Source organism: Cetorhinus maximus, chromosome 22 (genome assembly GCF_964194155.1).
Source record: "Cetorhinus maximus chromosome 22, sCetMax3.hap1.1, whole genome shotgun sequence".
Classification (NCBI taxonomy): domain Eukaryota; kingdom Metazoa; phylum Chordata; class Chondrichthyes; order Lamniformes; family Cetorhinidae; genus Cetorhinus; species Cetorhinus maximus.
In genome coordinates, this window is record NC_135900.1 from 10,924,491 (window position 1) to 10,939,635 (window position 15,145).

At 43.0% G+C, this 15,145-nt stretch overlaps 1 protein-coding gene across 1 annotated transcript in view; it reads right to left on the bottom strand.

The window, feature by feature from the left end:
- The window catches only part of LOC144696473 (putative tetratricopeptide repeat protein 41), a 74,113-nt gene extending 59,733 nt beyond the window's left edge, over positions 1 to 14,380 (bottom strand). Inside the window, exons 1-4 of the mRNA XM_078567799.1 lie at positions 13,303 to 14,380; positions 5,498 to 5,720; positions 2,302 to 2,516; positions 971 to 1,134 (exon numbers count right to left, since the gene is read on the bottom strand). Of these exons, the coding sequence (XP_078423925.1) occupies positions 971 to 1,134; positions 2,302 to 2,516; positions 5,498 to 5,720; positions 13,303 to 14,104 (1,404 nt within the window). The 5' untranslated portion in view covers positions 14,105 to 14,380. The remainder of the gene's footprint in view (positions 1 to 970; positions 1,135 to 2,301; positions 2,517 to 5,497; positions 5,721 to 13,302) is intronic.
- Between the last annotated feature and the right edge of the window lie 765 nt (positions 14,381 to 15,145).

Below are 15,145 nucleotides of genomic sequence, written 5' to 3' on the forward strand. Positions count from 1 at the left end.
TATTTGAACTTTGTAACATTCATGATCTATTTTGACCTCATCGTTGATTTGACAGTTATAAACTGTGCAGGTGCTGCATATTACTGAGACAAACTCCACTTTTGTTATCTTGTCATTGAATATTACGAATGGAATATACAAGACACCAACATCACCACTAGTATATATATTTTATTTCATATAATACTTGGATTATTATGATTCTTAGATTTTCATTCTTTAGGCAAACTTTTTCAGTCCCCTGGTTTGAAGGTGGCAGTGCATGGCCTGCACGCTGATCCTCTGTGCCCATCAGATGCCCCCCCTACCTGTCGTCTTTTTTACAGGGGGACAGTGGAGGTGTTGGCAGCCCACCCACCAGTGGACCTATAGTGGCCCTCAAGTGGCCAACTAATGGCCACTTAAGTACCTCATCCCACATCCACCACTATATTACCCATGGCAAGGGGAGGCCCATGACAGACGGGTAGCCCTGAAGCTTTTACTGTGCAGGTTGATGTCGGGCCAGCATGGGGGCACCTCCTTTGGGAGTCTCCTGTGCCCATCAGAAGCACCTCCCCAACAAGGCTCTATTCCCCCCCCCACCTTTTAAACCTGCTCCCATAGCCACTCAAACCTGGCATCCATAACATTTTCTTTTTCAGGAACTGTCTGTAGTCCCAGCAGTGGCCACCGCTCGAGCTTGGCGCTGCTGGGACTAAGGAGCTGCCGGCAATCAGATTAGCTGGCAGCTCTCTAAAGTGGGACTTCCTCCCCAGATGTGGGTGGAATTCTCGACCTTAAGCAATTAACGCCCTTTGGAGGATTAAAAATGGCTGTGGGGCAACTGGGATCAGAGGGGATGGGTTCCCCGTTGACTTCCAAGTGGCGGGGCAGGAAACTGCATCATCCGAAAAATCTTGCCCTTTATTTTTAAAAACTCTAAAGATCTGTTTTATCTTAAATTTATCATTAATAATGAGAATAATACCTGCTGTGCTGACAACCCACGGGTTCCAGTTAGTTGATCAGCACCATCTAGCACTAGCACACATGGTTTTAAACCAATCGCTGCTATGAAGGCTTCGCGGATCATAGGAAACATCCAAATATCTGTAGGATTTGCACTGAAAGCACCAGGGTGTTCTTCAGCTCCTGAAATTCAGTTATAAAAAATGTTTCATACTCACTGTGCATCATTTCATATTCACTTTCCAATGAGCTGACATCGACACATACTGTTGCTCATGCACAAAGAAAAGGTCCATTTTCAATCCTGTCCCGATTTTAACTCAGGCCAAAAATTAGGGATTATGTGGGCCAAAGTGGGCAGTGAACTGTCCAGTTCCTCCAGAGCGTGAGGTCCACAAGATCTTATCACTGTCTCCCAATTAAAGACAGCGGGAATGGTGTCACTGGGAGTCACAATTGACTGGTGGGGGGAGAGCAGGAGGCAGGCTGCCAATGGGCACACTTAGAAAAAGGTCCTGGCAAATTAAGCATCATTTTTTTGGACTGTTTGTTTTCTCACATTTGGGCTGCTTTTCTTGACTGCAGCCAGCCTGACACAGGTGGTCGGCTGCTTATTTGCATCTGCAACTTTTAGACATGGGCCCTGGCCACACTTAGGGTAGAACTTTTAGGTCGGCATGCAGGTGCGATTGGCGGGCCAGGGAATGAACATTTCAGCGTGCGTTTCATGTTCGCTGGCCATTAATGGGCCAGCCAGTGTGAAATCGTGGGTCAGGTGCGCGCCTGCACAATGAGCTATAAGTTCTGCCCTTAGATTTTTTGCCAATACCAATATGATAAGTGGTGCATTTCTGGCACGTAATGAGTATGTGCTTGCTGCCTGCAGTATTGGAGGCTTAGGTGCTCCTTTAGCACCTGAAAACTTGGCACAATATCTATGTTTGTCGGTCTCCAGGTAAGAAATAAAGCATGAGTGTTGGCTCTGTCTCTCACTAAAATAGTGATCTGTCAAAGGGGTGAACACCCAAAACATCAACCAATCTTTCGTACTTCCTTTCTTCCACAAACCTACTTAAAAAAAACTCTTGCTTATGTTCAACTTTTTGCCCATGGTAATTTTGTCCATGCCCAATAGTGAACATTACCACCTGTTCTGTATACCTTTATAAAAATATTGTCTACATTCAAGCCATCTTAAAATCAGCAGGAAATAGGCATATGCATGATTAACAGATATCGAATGGTTCCATTTTCATAATTTGTTGTTTATTCTTTACTGACAAGCAATAGATCTTAACAATGTCCATAAATATTTCTCATGCTTGATTCTAAAAGAACAATTATACTCACCAAAATATTCGTGACGTAGTTTTAAAATACAGTGCCTCATAAAGGACATGATGTTGTGGCTGGCAGAGCTACTTCCCACAAAGTGAGTTATCACCAGGATATTCGGGTTTTTCTGCGTAAAATATTTTAGCCAGTTGCAGATCACTGTTGACTTGCCACAGCCTTTCTCTCCACAAAGTAATAGGACGGATGTACCCTGGGACACACGCCTGGATCTAGAAATTAACCAGAAGAAAAAAAATCAAAGCAATCAACATTAGTTGAGGTGTTAAATGAATACTTTGCATCTGTCTTTACCTATTAGGGAGATGCTGCCCAGACCATGGTGATAGAGGGGGAAACTCCAATCACTAGAAGGGTTTAAAATTAATAAGGAAGAGGTATTGGATAAGCTGTCGGTACTTAAAGTTGATAAGGCACCGGGACCGGATGAAATGCATCCAAGAATATTGAAGGAAGTGAGAGTGGAAATTGCAGAGGCACTGGCAATAATCTTTCAATGCTGCCTAGATTCAGGGGAGGTGGTGGAGGACTGGACAATTGCAAACATTATGCCCTTGTTTAAAAAAAGGTTGTAAAGATCTACCCTGCAATTACAGACCAGTCAGTTTAACTTCAGTGGTGAGGAAACTTCTAGAAACAATTATTCGAGATCGAATTAATAGTCACGTAGAAAAATGTGGATTGATTTGGAAGAGTCAGCATGGATTTGTTAAAGAAAAATCATGTCTAACTAACTTGCTGGAGTTTTTTTTTGAAGAGATAACAGTGTAGGTTGATTTAAGGCAAGGCCGTTGATGTGGTATATATGGACTTCCAAAAGGCATTCGATACAGTGCCACACAACAGACTTGTGAGGAAAGTTCTAGGTCATGGAATATAAGAGACAGTAGCAATGTGGATACAAAATTGGCTGAGGGATAGGAAACAGTAATGATTAATGGTATTTTTAGGGCTGGAAGAAGGTTTGTAGTGGAGGGGACAATGTGCAGGGGACAATTTCAAAGTTTGCGGGCGACACAAAACTTGGGAGAATTGTAAACTGGTGATCAAGATGGTGTAGAACTTCAAAAGGACATTGACACATTGGTGGAGTGGGCAGATAAGTGGCAGATGAAGCTCAATACAGAGAATTGAGAGATGATGCACTTCGGTACAAAGAACATGGAAAGACAGTATAAAATAAAGGATACTATTTTAAAGGGTGTACAGAAGCAGAGACCTGGGTGTACATATACATAAGTCATTAAAGGTGATAGGACAGGTAGAGAGAGCTGTTACTAAAGCATACAGTATTCTAGGCTTCATTAGGGGCATAGAGTACAAGAGCAGGGAGGTTATGATGAACTTATATAAGACACTGATTAGAGCTCAGCAGGAGTATTGTGTACAGTTCTGGATGCCACACTCTAGGAAGGATGTGAATGCATTGGAGAGAGTGCAAAAGAGGTTTACGAGAATGGTTCCAGGGATGTGACACTTCAGTTATGAGGAAAGTTTGGAGAAGTTGGGACTGTTTGCCTTAGAGAGGAGAAGGCTAAGAGGGGAATTGATAGAAGTTTTCTAAATCATGAGGGGTCTGGACAGAGTACTTCGGGAGAAATTGTTCCTGCTCATAAACAGATCGAGATCCAGAGGGCACAGTTTTAAAGTGTTTTGAAAAAGAAGCAAATGCGAGGTGAGAACTTTTTTCACACAGCGATTAGTTAGGATTTGGAATGCACTGCCTGGAAGTGTGGTGGAGGCAGGTTTAATTAAGGCATTCAAAAGGGCATTGGATGAGTATTTACATAGAAACAATGTACAGGGTTACGGGGAAAAGGCAGGAGATTGGCACTAAGTTAAAATGTTCAGAGCAGGTGCAGACATGATGGGCTAAATGGCCTCCTTCTACACCATAACGATTCTGTGATTATAGCTATTTTAACCCACCCACCACGCCGCCTCCACCAACCTCATAACTAACATATTATTCTAACACAGTTGCCATGGTGATTCCATGAAGCTGCTAATAAATTAACTATATTTGATATGGATTTCATGGCACTGTAGCATTGATTATTTCTCATGTTTTAAATATTCTTGATCTGAACAAAGACAAAATCTCAATGGTATTTTTTTTTTCTAAAAGTGGTGTTCCTTCAGGTCTTGTGCTGCAGTTGTAGCCACCCTACCTCTGAGTCAGGAGCTCTTGAGTTTAAGTCCTGCTTCAGGACTTGATGGCCATAGAAAGTGTGGCCAAACAGGTTGATTATCAGGTTGTAAATCCTTCTAATAAGCCTGATGGCAGGTGGTAAGAGCAGGAGAGTTTCCTGGTCAGCCATATTGCAGAAGGAAACAGCAAACCACTGCAGTACTTTACCAAGCATAACCATGGACCAATCCAATGGAATTCCATGGTTGCCAATGGCCCCTTAGGGCATTGTACCTGGAGGAGGAGGTGTTCCAGCCTGAAAAAAGTACTGCTCTCTCCCTGTAACTTGTGACCCCCGCCCCCCACCCCATTTTATATTTTCCCTTCCACAAAATTATTTCCTGGTTGTAAGAATGGAGAGAAATTGATTTCATAATTTGCATTTATAATTGTTGCTTCACACACATTTACCATCATCCAGTGCTGCAATCATAGCTGTGATAGATTTGCACTGCCATGCTAATGATATCGTTGTCATGGTGGTATTAGCACCTTGTCAATTATTACAAAAGAACATATTAAAACTAATAGTTAGGAAAAGTAGTGAGAGAATAAATGGCAAGAATAAAATGGGTATCTGTGAATGGAAATACAATAGAACAAGACTGAAGGGAATTCAGAATGTAAAACAAAGTTTAATAATCTAATGTCATGTTTATGAACATGGGGAAAGGTTGCTATCTAAGGCCTTTCAGTCATAGAGCACTGAGGGGGCTGAAATTGTATAAAACGCCTTGAGCTGTATGACTCACATTGAATGTATACAGTAAATAATATATGCACCACAATTGCATTGAAGCACCTCAAAGTGCAATATCATCTATGCAGATAACTTGAATATCATTGCATTTACTGTGGTGGCCATTTTGAAGTGTTTGTAATGTTCTTTTAGATATTTACCAAATCAAGTATATTTTTTGCAACAAACAAAATGCCATGTTCATGAACATTACAATTGCACAAGGCTGAATCAAAATTCAAGGCTTTTCCTTGAAACCACACCTGGGCTTCATTGTACAGAAGGCACCGGTACGATTAAAGTCAGTTAATCCACTGTTGGCTTCAATTTGAACGTCATGTTGGGAAGAGACAGCAAATTTGTCCAGAATTCTAAAAACCAACCGTGTTTCTTTTGTTTCCACAAAAACTTGGCAATACCTTTGAGAAAATGCTTCATGATAACAAAGCTCTAGATAACTTTCATGATCTGAAAGAGAGAACATTCCTGGAAAGGTTCATTTGTTCCAGTGCTATGCAGTTCAATGAAAACAGTTAACATTTACTACTTTTGGTTTAATTAAAACTGGGTCTATCGCATGCCATAATATATCTTTATTATATTGCAAAGTATGCTCTATAAAGCCAATGTTCTACTACATCCAGTCTAACTGTAACACACAAAATAAAATCTTCAAATGATCTACAGTAGATATCAGGTTTTTTTTAGTTATCTGATTTTATAATGCACTGACTTACGATTTATATGACTATGTGACACACTGTCGTTTTAATTCAAGGCAACACAGCTCCATAACCAGGGTGAATGGTTTGTCCTTAGTTCCACACTACAGGTAAATATAGCAGCTAATCCTCTGCCTCTCACTAATAGGGAATAATTCTTAAAACCATTCATCTTAAATGTATATTGATCTACTTTTCATTCTCATCAAAGCCAGGAAGTGGATACGAAGGGCGGAATCATTCCAGATTTGCACAAAGTGCAGTAGCGGACAGGGAAAAAGGACGTTTTATCTGCTAGCCACAGTGGCGGGTTTTCGCGCTGTATCATCCCATTCCCGGTGTGTCCCACCTCATTAATAATGCATTCTCAGAAATATGCCAGATTGCTGGTTGGGCAGCCTCTGATTCGCCCACCCCACCTTCACCTCAGGCCTTCAATAATCTGGGTGCCCCTGCACAGAGCTAGCTCTCTAAGGGATCGGAAACTGCTGAAAAGTCACGGCTGCCCAAAGGAGGAAACATGCCTCCAAAGTTAGCGACGCCTCCCTCGGGCGCCTACTGGACACAGTGGAGGCCCAGCATGAAGTCCTCTACCCCGCTCTGGGCGAAGGCCAGCAAGCAAGGTCATCAATCCAGCATGGGAAGAGTGGCAACGGTGGTCAGCGCCAACACCCAGTAAAAGAGGACAGCCACTCAGTACCGAAAGAGAATGAATGATCTCCGTTCCGCCAGGGTGAGTCACTCTCTTATCACTCTCAACACTCTCATTCTCAAACCCATCACACATCTACAGGGATCTCACTCACTGCCAGTTCAAAGGACATCATCATTTACTCTCTCTCAAACACTTTCATCTGCCTGCGGATCATGTCCTCATCCTGTCCATAGCACCAAGCATCACCCACACATCCCAGGTATCCTTCTCACCTGGCCTGGTGGGTGTCCTGATTACACTCTCTCCATCTGTATTCATGCAGGACAAGCTGGCACGCAAAAGGGAGAGGTCGCAGACTGGCGGAGGAATGCCTGACCTCCAGGTCCTCATAGACTTTAAAAATAGAGCCACCCAGCTGGCTGGTGAAGATCTGGACCGTTCCTGTGCTGACAGTGAGGTTAGCGGTGCTCAACCAAATGAGGATCCAGCAGTGCAACATCCATCAGACAACCATGCTGAGTCACTCTCCCTGTTCTGCAGCCCCCTGCCATACACTAATTATCTCTCCTTGCTTTCACAGGAGAAAATTTCAATTTGAACATCATGTTGGGAAGAGACAGCAAATTTGTCCAGAATTCTAAAAACTAACCGTGTTTCTTTTGTTTCCACAAAAACTTGGCAATACCTTTGAGAAAATGCTTCATGATAACAAAGCTCTAGATAACTTTCATGATCTGGAAGAGAGAACATTCCTGGCAAGGTTCATTTGTTCCAGTGTTACACAGTTCAATGAAAACAGTTAACATTTACTACTTTTGGCTTAATTAAAACTGGGTCTATCGCATGCCACAATATATCTTTAATTATTATATTGCAAAGTATACTCTATAAAGTCAAAGGGGTCCATGAGCCAGGTCCTCAACTCAAGACCTGATGACACCTCGGAAGAAGAATCTGATGACAATCTAATTGAAGACCCATCACAGCGCTCACCCACACCCTCCACCAGTACAGAGACACACACCTCGGTGGGATCTAGTTCTACAGTACCCTCGGCGTCACAATCTGGTGAGCACGTCTGTCTGATCCACAGCAGTCGGCAGCAGGGACTTCCCAGGTTTCTGACACTCGAAAGACTGCTGGAAGCCAGAGGTCTGCTGAGTCCAAGTCCGATGATGAGCCTCTGGACTCGATCACACCTCAGTTGCTGGAACTGCAAAGGCAAGCTTGGGAACATCAGGAAGGGATGTCCGCTGCACTCAGATTGCAAGGCACGATGGAGGAGACTGTCCACCTCCAGGCTGAGGTGACAGCTCTGGCATGCCAATGCACCGAGGTCAACACTGGTAGGATGGTGGCCGCCACAGGAGACCTTGGGCCAGGCTGTGTGGGCTGGACTCCGTCGCTGATGTCCTAGTTGGCCTCCAACAGTGTCAATGCAAGAAGGGTGCGAGGCAGCTCGATCTCGCTCCAGTTTCCCCATCCCTTCAAGGAGTCAGCCAGGGGCCCTCAGGCACCCATAGGGAGGAGGATCAGCAGGTGTACACCCCGGGGCCATCCACCCAGGTGACTCCGGGAGTGTCCAATCCATCCAAATCCCCTCTTCCTGTGACCCCAACAGCTCCAGCTCCACAGGCTGAGGGTGCCACTGCCACACAGCAGGACCCTGAAAGCAGGCCAGGACCCTCCAGAGGATGCCCACCAAGGTCATCACAGACAGGGTGTAGCAGTCAGAAGGCTGCCTCCACCTCCGCTGTGGGTATCGGGGGAGTACCAAGACAAAATGGCAGGGTTAGGAAGGTTAAGAAGATGTAGTTGTATGGCCTGGACATGAGTGTTAATGACTTGCACTTAATGTTCACTATTATAAATAAATAAATTCCCAAGAATGCCTCCTTGCCTATGGCTCCTTGTTCTGATGAGCAGTGTCAAAGATCTGTGCAAATCCCAGCGCTCTTGTTTCCTGGCTTTCCTGATCCTGGGCGAAATGCACAAAGTTCTCTGCCTTTGCAAAGATGGCATCTGTGACCTCCTGGATACACTTGTGCATGGAAGCTTGCAAAATCTTGCACAGGTCACCTGTGGAGCCCTCCATGTCCCCATGGTGCTAAATCCTGCAGCAGGTGGAATATGTGACCGACCAGCTCCCTAGACATGCAGTCTTCAGCGTTCTCGGTCATTTGCAGGAATGACCGGTACCAACTATAGACCCTGGGTCTAGCGAGCCATCTACGAGCAATGGCTCACTGGGGATCTTCAGCTCCGTGCGCAGCAGGCCGGGCCGCTCCTTCATTTTGAGGGAGGTGCTCCTCCCTTTACCGAGTCAGGCGCCTCCGTCACTTTCTTCTTCTTCTCTGCTCCCTGTAAGCCATGCAGCATACTGCTAAATCACCAGGCTCCATGATCCTAATGTTCTCCTCCTGTTGGATCAAAGAGAGACCCTTGGGCTAGTGTAGGTGTACTAAGAACCTCTCTTGGTTAAGTCTTAAGGCCCCCTCATGCATGCAGGAGAGTGCTGGCCACCACTTGGATGGCCAGTGTGTAGTGCGCTCATTGGCTGTCCAAAACCTCACCCGCCTCTGCCCCACTCCGCTTGACTGATTGGTGGCAGCTTCAGCCACTGGACTGCACGCTGTATTCTCATCTCACATGCAGGCATTCTCCTAACCCACATTGCAAGGCTGTGCCGTAAGCTTGAACCATAACGGATACTGGTCCAAACCTGAATAAAGATATTGCAAGGGGCTTTGAGCACCTCCACCAGTGACTGCGCCATGTCCACCTTTTGCAAGGGAATTGTATGACTTGCCCAATCGGCCAATTGTTCTGCTGCCCCCTAAAATGCACATTAATTTCAAGTCTGCATCCAAGGGTTGAAAAGTTCTGTAGTATTTTGTGGCACTTTCATGCTTTTGTGTTACTTGAGTGGGCAGAAAAGCTTCAGAGGCCCAGCTCCAAGTATGTCAATGGAGCTGCAGCTGAACAGTCTCAGCTACAGAAGAATGCATACCTTTGACAAGCTTTTCCAAATGTATGGCTGCTTCCCTTCCCACTACCACCCCCACGCCTCTGGCTTGATTATTTCCTTCAGTCTGTGCCGCCTTGTCCCCCCACCCTCTCCAATCTGATATGCGCTGGAGCCCTTGCCCTGGAACCACACTAAAAACCAGCCGGGAGAAACTAACCTGCCTGTGCTCCCTGCGAATGCACAGTACCTCTTCCCTGATAACCTATAGGCGATGCTCGCAAGCACTGTGCAAGGTTGTGTGCACTCACCTGTAAGTTCGCCTCGAAGTTCAAGTCACCAGGTGCACGCCTTTTAAAGGCGGTTGTGAAGCACGCCGTTCTGAAGTCACACCAACATGGGTGGTAAATTTGATGTGGGAGGATGCTTCCAGCAAGCAGGGCTTATAATTAGATGCAAATGTATTAAAATTACATTCCCGACATGCAGTAGAGGGAAATGTGGCCCGCCATTGAAGTGGACAATCACAAACTGGTTTCACGACGGCATAAAACTGATTTTTGACATTTTTTGCCATTTTGTTGTCCCCCCCCCCCTCAACCTGTCATGATGCCTGATGCCAACGAGGCCAAAAATGTCCGACCTAAATCTTTTGTGGACTTTCATTTCTGATTTCTCTCTGTAAATGACAACCTAGTTAGCGTGATGTATAAACTGTCCAATCCGAAATCTGATCTTATGTTGTCTGAGGAAACCACCAATTTGGTACCTTAAGAAATGCACGATATTTTTGTAGTTGCAAATTTGACTATTTAAATATATAATCCTTGCTGTTTTTGTTTATACCCACCAAATAAATCCTACCCTCCATTTATTAATTATGCATTTATTATCAGTACGATAATATGATAATAGTGAAGTTAAAGGAATGTTCTCTTAGGTTTCCGCACTCCCTGGGATTAACTTTAGCACTTACCTTTGCTTTGTAAAAAGGCAAAAACCATCAGGGGAAGTGTTTTATTTATTAATTTATCATTAAATATTATTATTTATTATTAATTTGTTTATTTATTGCATTATGTCATGAAAACATAATTTTCATAAAATTATTCTAATTTATTGTAAAGAAAATTATTCTAATTTATTGTAAAGGTATGTTAATAGTGGGGTTTGGATTAGTTTTTCTGTGTATAGGTGTGTGTGTGGGTTTTAATTGAATTACAGACAGCTGGTCTGGGCGCTTTGCTGTATCAGAAGAGAAATTAGGTTTGAAATGCTAACTCTAAGTATGGCTGAAATTTTAGAATGTGAGGTGTGAAGAACATTTGCAATTTTAGATAAACCAGAGTTGTGAATTTCAAAGAGATGGTAAAGTGTTACACCTAGCCAACAGAGGATAAGCAAACATTGTTTATTTTTCCCAAAGATTACTGATAATGAGTGTTGGGAAAGATTTTCAAAAAGTAGTTACAAAGACATATTGGGACAATGGAATTTGCATTAAAAAGGGGAGAAACATGTATAAAGGAGATATGCCTCAGGGAGATTTCTGCGCTCTTTCATGCGCATTCGCAAAAGAGCACGCTCCCAACTCTGGGAACTACCCCCCCAACCCCCCAAACCACCAGCACAGGGAACGCACAGCGCTTCCAGGTGCATGTCACACTGGGCGGGCCTTAATTGGCCAGCCCATGTAAAATGGAGGCGCAGACCCGATCGGGAGTACCAATCATGTCTATGCCCACCCCCGTACAACCCCCCCAATGGGGAAAATTCTACTCTGGGAGCTAGATTAATTATGGGATTTAGCAGTTATCATGGTAGTAATTTGTAGACCTATGTATGTGCTTAAAATGATTTCAATTATTAATAAATGCTTAATTTAGTTTTGTAAAAAAACCTCTAAGACTCGGTCTTATTACTACTGAATTCAAGGCACGCATCTTGAAATAAAAATACAAATTGCAAAATAGTTGTGGCAGCTGTTTCAAGTTTCCCTCTGGGATTTGAACAGGTTAGCATTTACCATCCACTGTGCCATAACAATTATCACAAGTACCTAAATGTTGTAAGGCAAGAAACCAATAAACATATTCTCATCATCTCTGTAATGTCTTTCTTTTATTCTTTCACGGGATGTGGGCATCGCTGATAGGCCAGCATTTATTGCCATCCCTAATTGCCCTTGAGAAGGTGGTGGTGAGCTGCCTTCTTGAACCGCTGAAGTCTGTGTGGTGTAGGTATACTCAGTGCTGTTAGGAAGGGAAATCTACCCATTAGAGAAACATTGAAATGGCCAATTTCTACAAAACTGGCCCTGAAGTGTGGTACGACACCATGGGCTTGATTTTCAATCTGGGTTTGGGAACTCCATAACAAAAACAGAATTACCTGGAAAAACTCAGCAGGTCTGGCAGCATCGGTGGAGAAGAAATCAGTCAACGTTTCGAGTCTTCATGACCCTTCGGCAGAACTTCTGCCGAAGGGTCATGAAGACTCGAAACGTTGACTGATTTCTTCTCCACCGATGCTGCCAGACCTGCTGAGTTTTTCCAGGTAATTCTGTTTTTGTTTTGGATTTCCAGCATCCGCAGTAGCTTCTAGCTTTTTGTTTTTATCTTTGGGAACTCCATGCCTGGATCATTTTTGGGTCCGGTTTCTGTGGCATTCTGCATCACTGAGGCATTACTATCTTTCAAATCCAGATCCCCCAGTTGGACCAGAGACAAGTTTGACACGCAATTAATGGTGCAGAGTGCTACAAGGAGGTGGAAGCTGACTGCTGAGTATAATCCTCAAAGGCAGATGACAGCCAGGACTGGGCTTGCCTCTGCCTTGCAGAATAGAGGAGACAGAAAATCAGAGGGCTCGCAGCCTCTCAGCAGAGAGAAGTGGCCAAATGCCAACAAAAAATTACTGCACTTGATCTGAGCCAATAACCCTTTTTGGCAAAATGTTTACTTCAGATAAATATGATTTGATGGCTCCCCTACATTGTGCCCAAAAGCTGTGCACTAATATGCTCCAGAATGTTTGGTCTGCCAATCTGCGACTTGAAACTTATCTTCTAGCCCTCCCCAGCCCATTACCCAGCTCCTCAAGGAGTTTAAAAGGCAATTAATTGGAGGTAAGTGGATTCCTAATTTCCCCACCCGCCCTTGCTTTGAAAATACCAGCACACCCCAGAGGCATCAGGACACTGACATGCCATCCAGAGTGGCATTTTCAAAGTGTGCTCGCAGCCAATCTTGCCCCCATGGTGATTGAAAATCAAGCCCCATGATGTTCAACCCTGATTAGGGATTCCACAGATAGAGGAGGCTTTGCACATTCCATTGTGCTTCAACACTACTGACATGAATAGCGAAGAGATGGACCTTTTCTTCAACATACTCCCCATTTCATTGGCTAAAATAACATGGCAAACAAACTTCACGTTATTAATTCAACTTAATAAAATTTTGTTCAATGTTTTCTTTTCTCTTTGATTTGATAATGTAATAATGTAATGATTGAGGAATGAATCTAACAACAGTAAACTTTCCCAAGTCCAATTTCAAACAATGACGGGAAGTTATTTTTCAGTATATTGACTGAAGAATAACCTCTAATCTGTGTCCTTGAGGAAGAGGTTGTTTCAATAACACAAGTAGCCAATTGTGTTAAAAGCTGAGCCAAGAACAGAACTGTAGTTGACCTTATTACAAGATCACACGATAAGCTTACCTGTTTGCAAAGGAACTAAATCCATGGGATACAACTTGTCAATGACATCACTACAGTTTTTCAAAACTGCTTCTCCTAATTCTTCAACTGTCCTAAAAATTTTGACAGGTAATCCTTTATTGACTATCTTTTCCTTCAGCTCCCTCACTCTCCGTTCCTCATAATGATCTCTGTGGTTATATTTACTCGCTATCATTTCCCTTTTATCTTGTGGGACATGCAAAAGTATATCATCGACATACTGGGAATCTCGGAAATAAAAGAAGCTGAACACAGAGTCATTCAGTAAAGCTGCTTCAGTTATCTCGAGCTCTAGCAGACTGCAGTTTTTGTATTCTTCGCGCAATATCCAAGAGTAACCGTTTCTTGCTGCGATATGAATATTCCTTTCTACCTTGGATAAAGCTTCCATATCCATTCTACCCGCTGGAGAGCACTCTGCATCTGGTGGGCAATACTCACCATATTTCTGACCTAACATGCATATGAAGAAAGGTGAGCATTTTGAGATGAAGTCTAGTGAAACCTTTAGCTGGTGGGAATCTGTGCTCTGGCGATGGCTTCCTTCGTGTGATGTCCACTGCATATCTAATACTTTAAAGCAGCTTCTTCTGGTGTTACAGAGTTCACTTAGAAGAGGAAAAATATCATTTTCCAAATAGTTTCTTTCCTCTTGAAAATCCTCACATGTTGAACAGAGATATACCTGAATGGGTGGTCGATAGGTGAAATCTGGGTGGCATGTAAGACATTCACTTTCCTCTGTCTTGGATTTGCTCTGTCTTTTTATACATTCATTCATTGTTGAAAATTTTAGAATATTTTCTTAAGTTTTTTTTGTATAAAGAATGATCACTGTTTTCAGTTTTTTTTATCTTCTAATTCTAGTGACTTTTCCCTAAAATTGTAGAACGTACAAATGGAATTACATACAGCCATCTTATTTATGTATTCACGTTCATTAGCTTCTGCAACACTTCCACTGGAGATGTGAAATAAGCATGGTTCTTTGAATGGGTTCAGAATTCCTTACATAATAACTTGTGTTCCATGTTGCTGATGACTTCAGCTTCTTCAAAGTTACTAAAATAGAATGGAAATTTGTGTTTTAAGAAATCAGCGCAAATGGAAAAGGCTCATCTTTCCAGTTTTCACAGAACTGTGTATTCCATTTCAACATAAATAAAGTGCTTTGGAAAAAGACAGCTCATTCTTTAATTACATAAGAACTGAAGAATAAATCCCTTGAGCCTGCTCACCATTTAATAAAACCATAACTCATCTTTGGCCTCAACTCCACTTTCTTGTCCTAATCCCATATTTCTTGATTTCCTTAGTATCTAGAAATCTCAATAAACTCAATAACTGAACATCCACAGTTCTCAGGTGCCAAATGAATAGACAATTCACACGCGCTCAACATTCGTGTTGCAAATCAGCTCTGGTTATACTTCTTCAAATCTCCTTGCTGTTTTAAGTGCAGGTACTGACATCTCTGCATAAATGCATCTTAACATCTCTGCAACAATGCCTTGCCACAGAATCATAGAACCTTACAGCAGATTCAGCCCATTGTGCCTGGAGAAATGGGAGCACCATAGAGAGTACGCCATTCAGCCTTTTGGGTCTGCCCTTCCCCTTTCAATTATATTATTGCTGGTGTGAAAGATAATGACAGAGCTCCTTCAGAAGCTTCACAAACAGTTCTTGGAAACTTGCAAACACCCAATCAAACTATTATTCTGAAAGGCTTTGGAACTCCACTGATTGAATCAACACCAAAACCATGAGGAAATCTCTGCAAAGCAAAACTGGATTGAACGTCTGAGCATAAGTTAGAAAA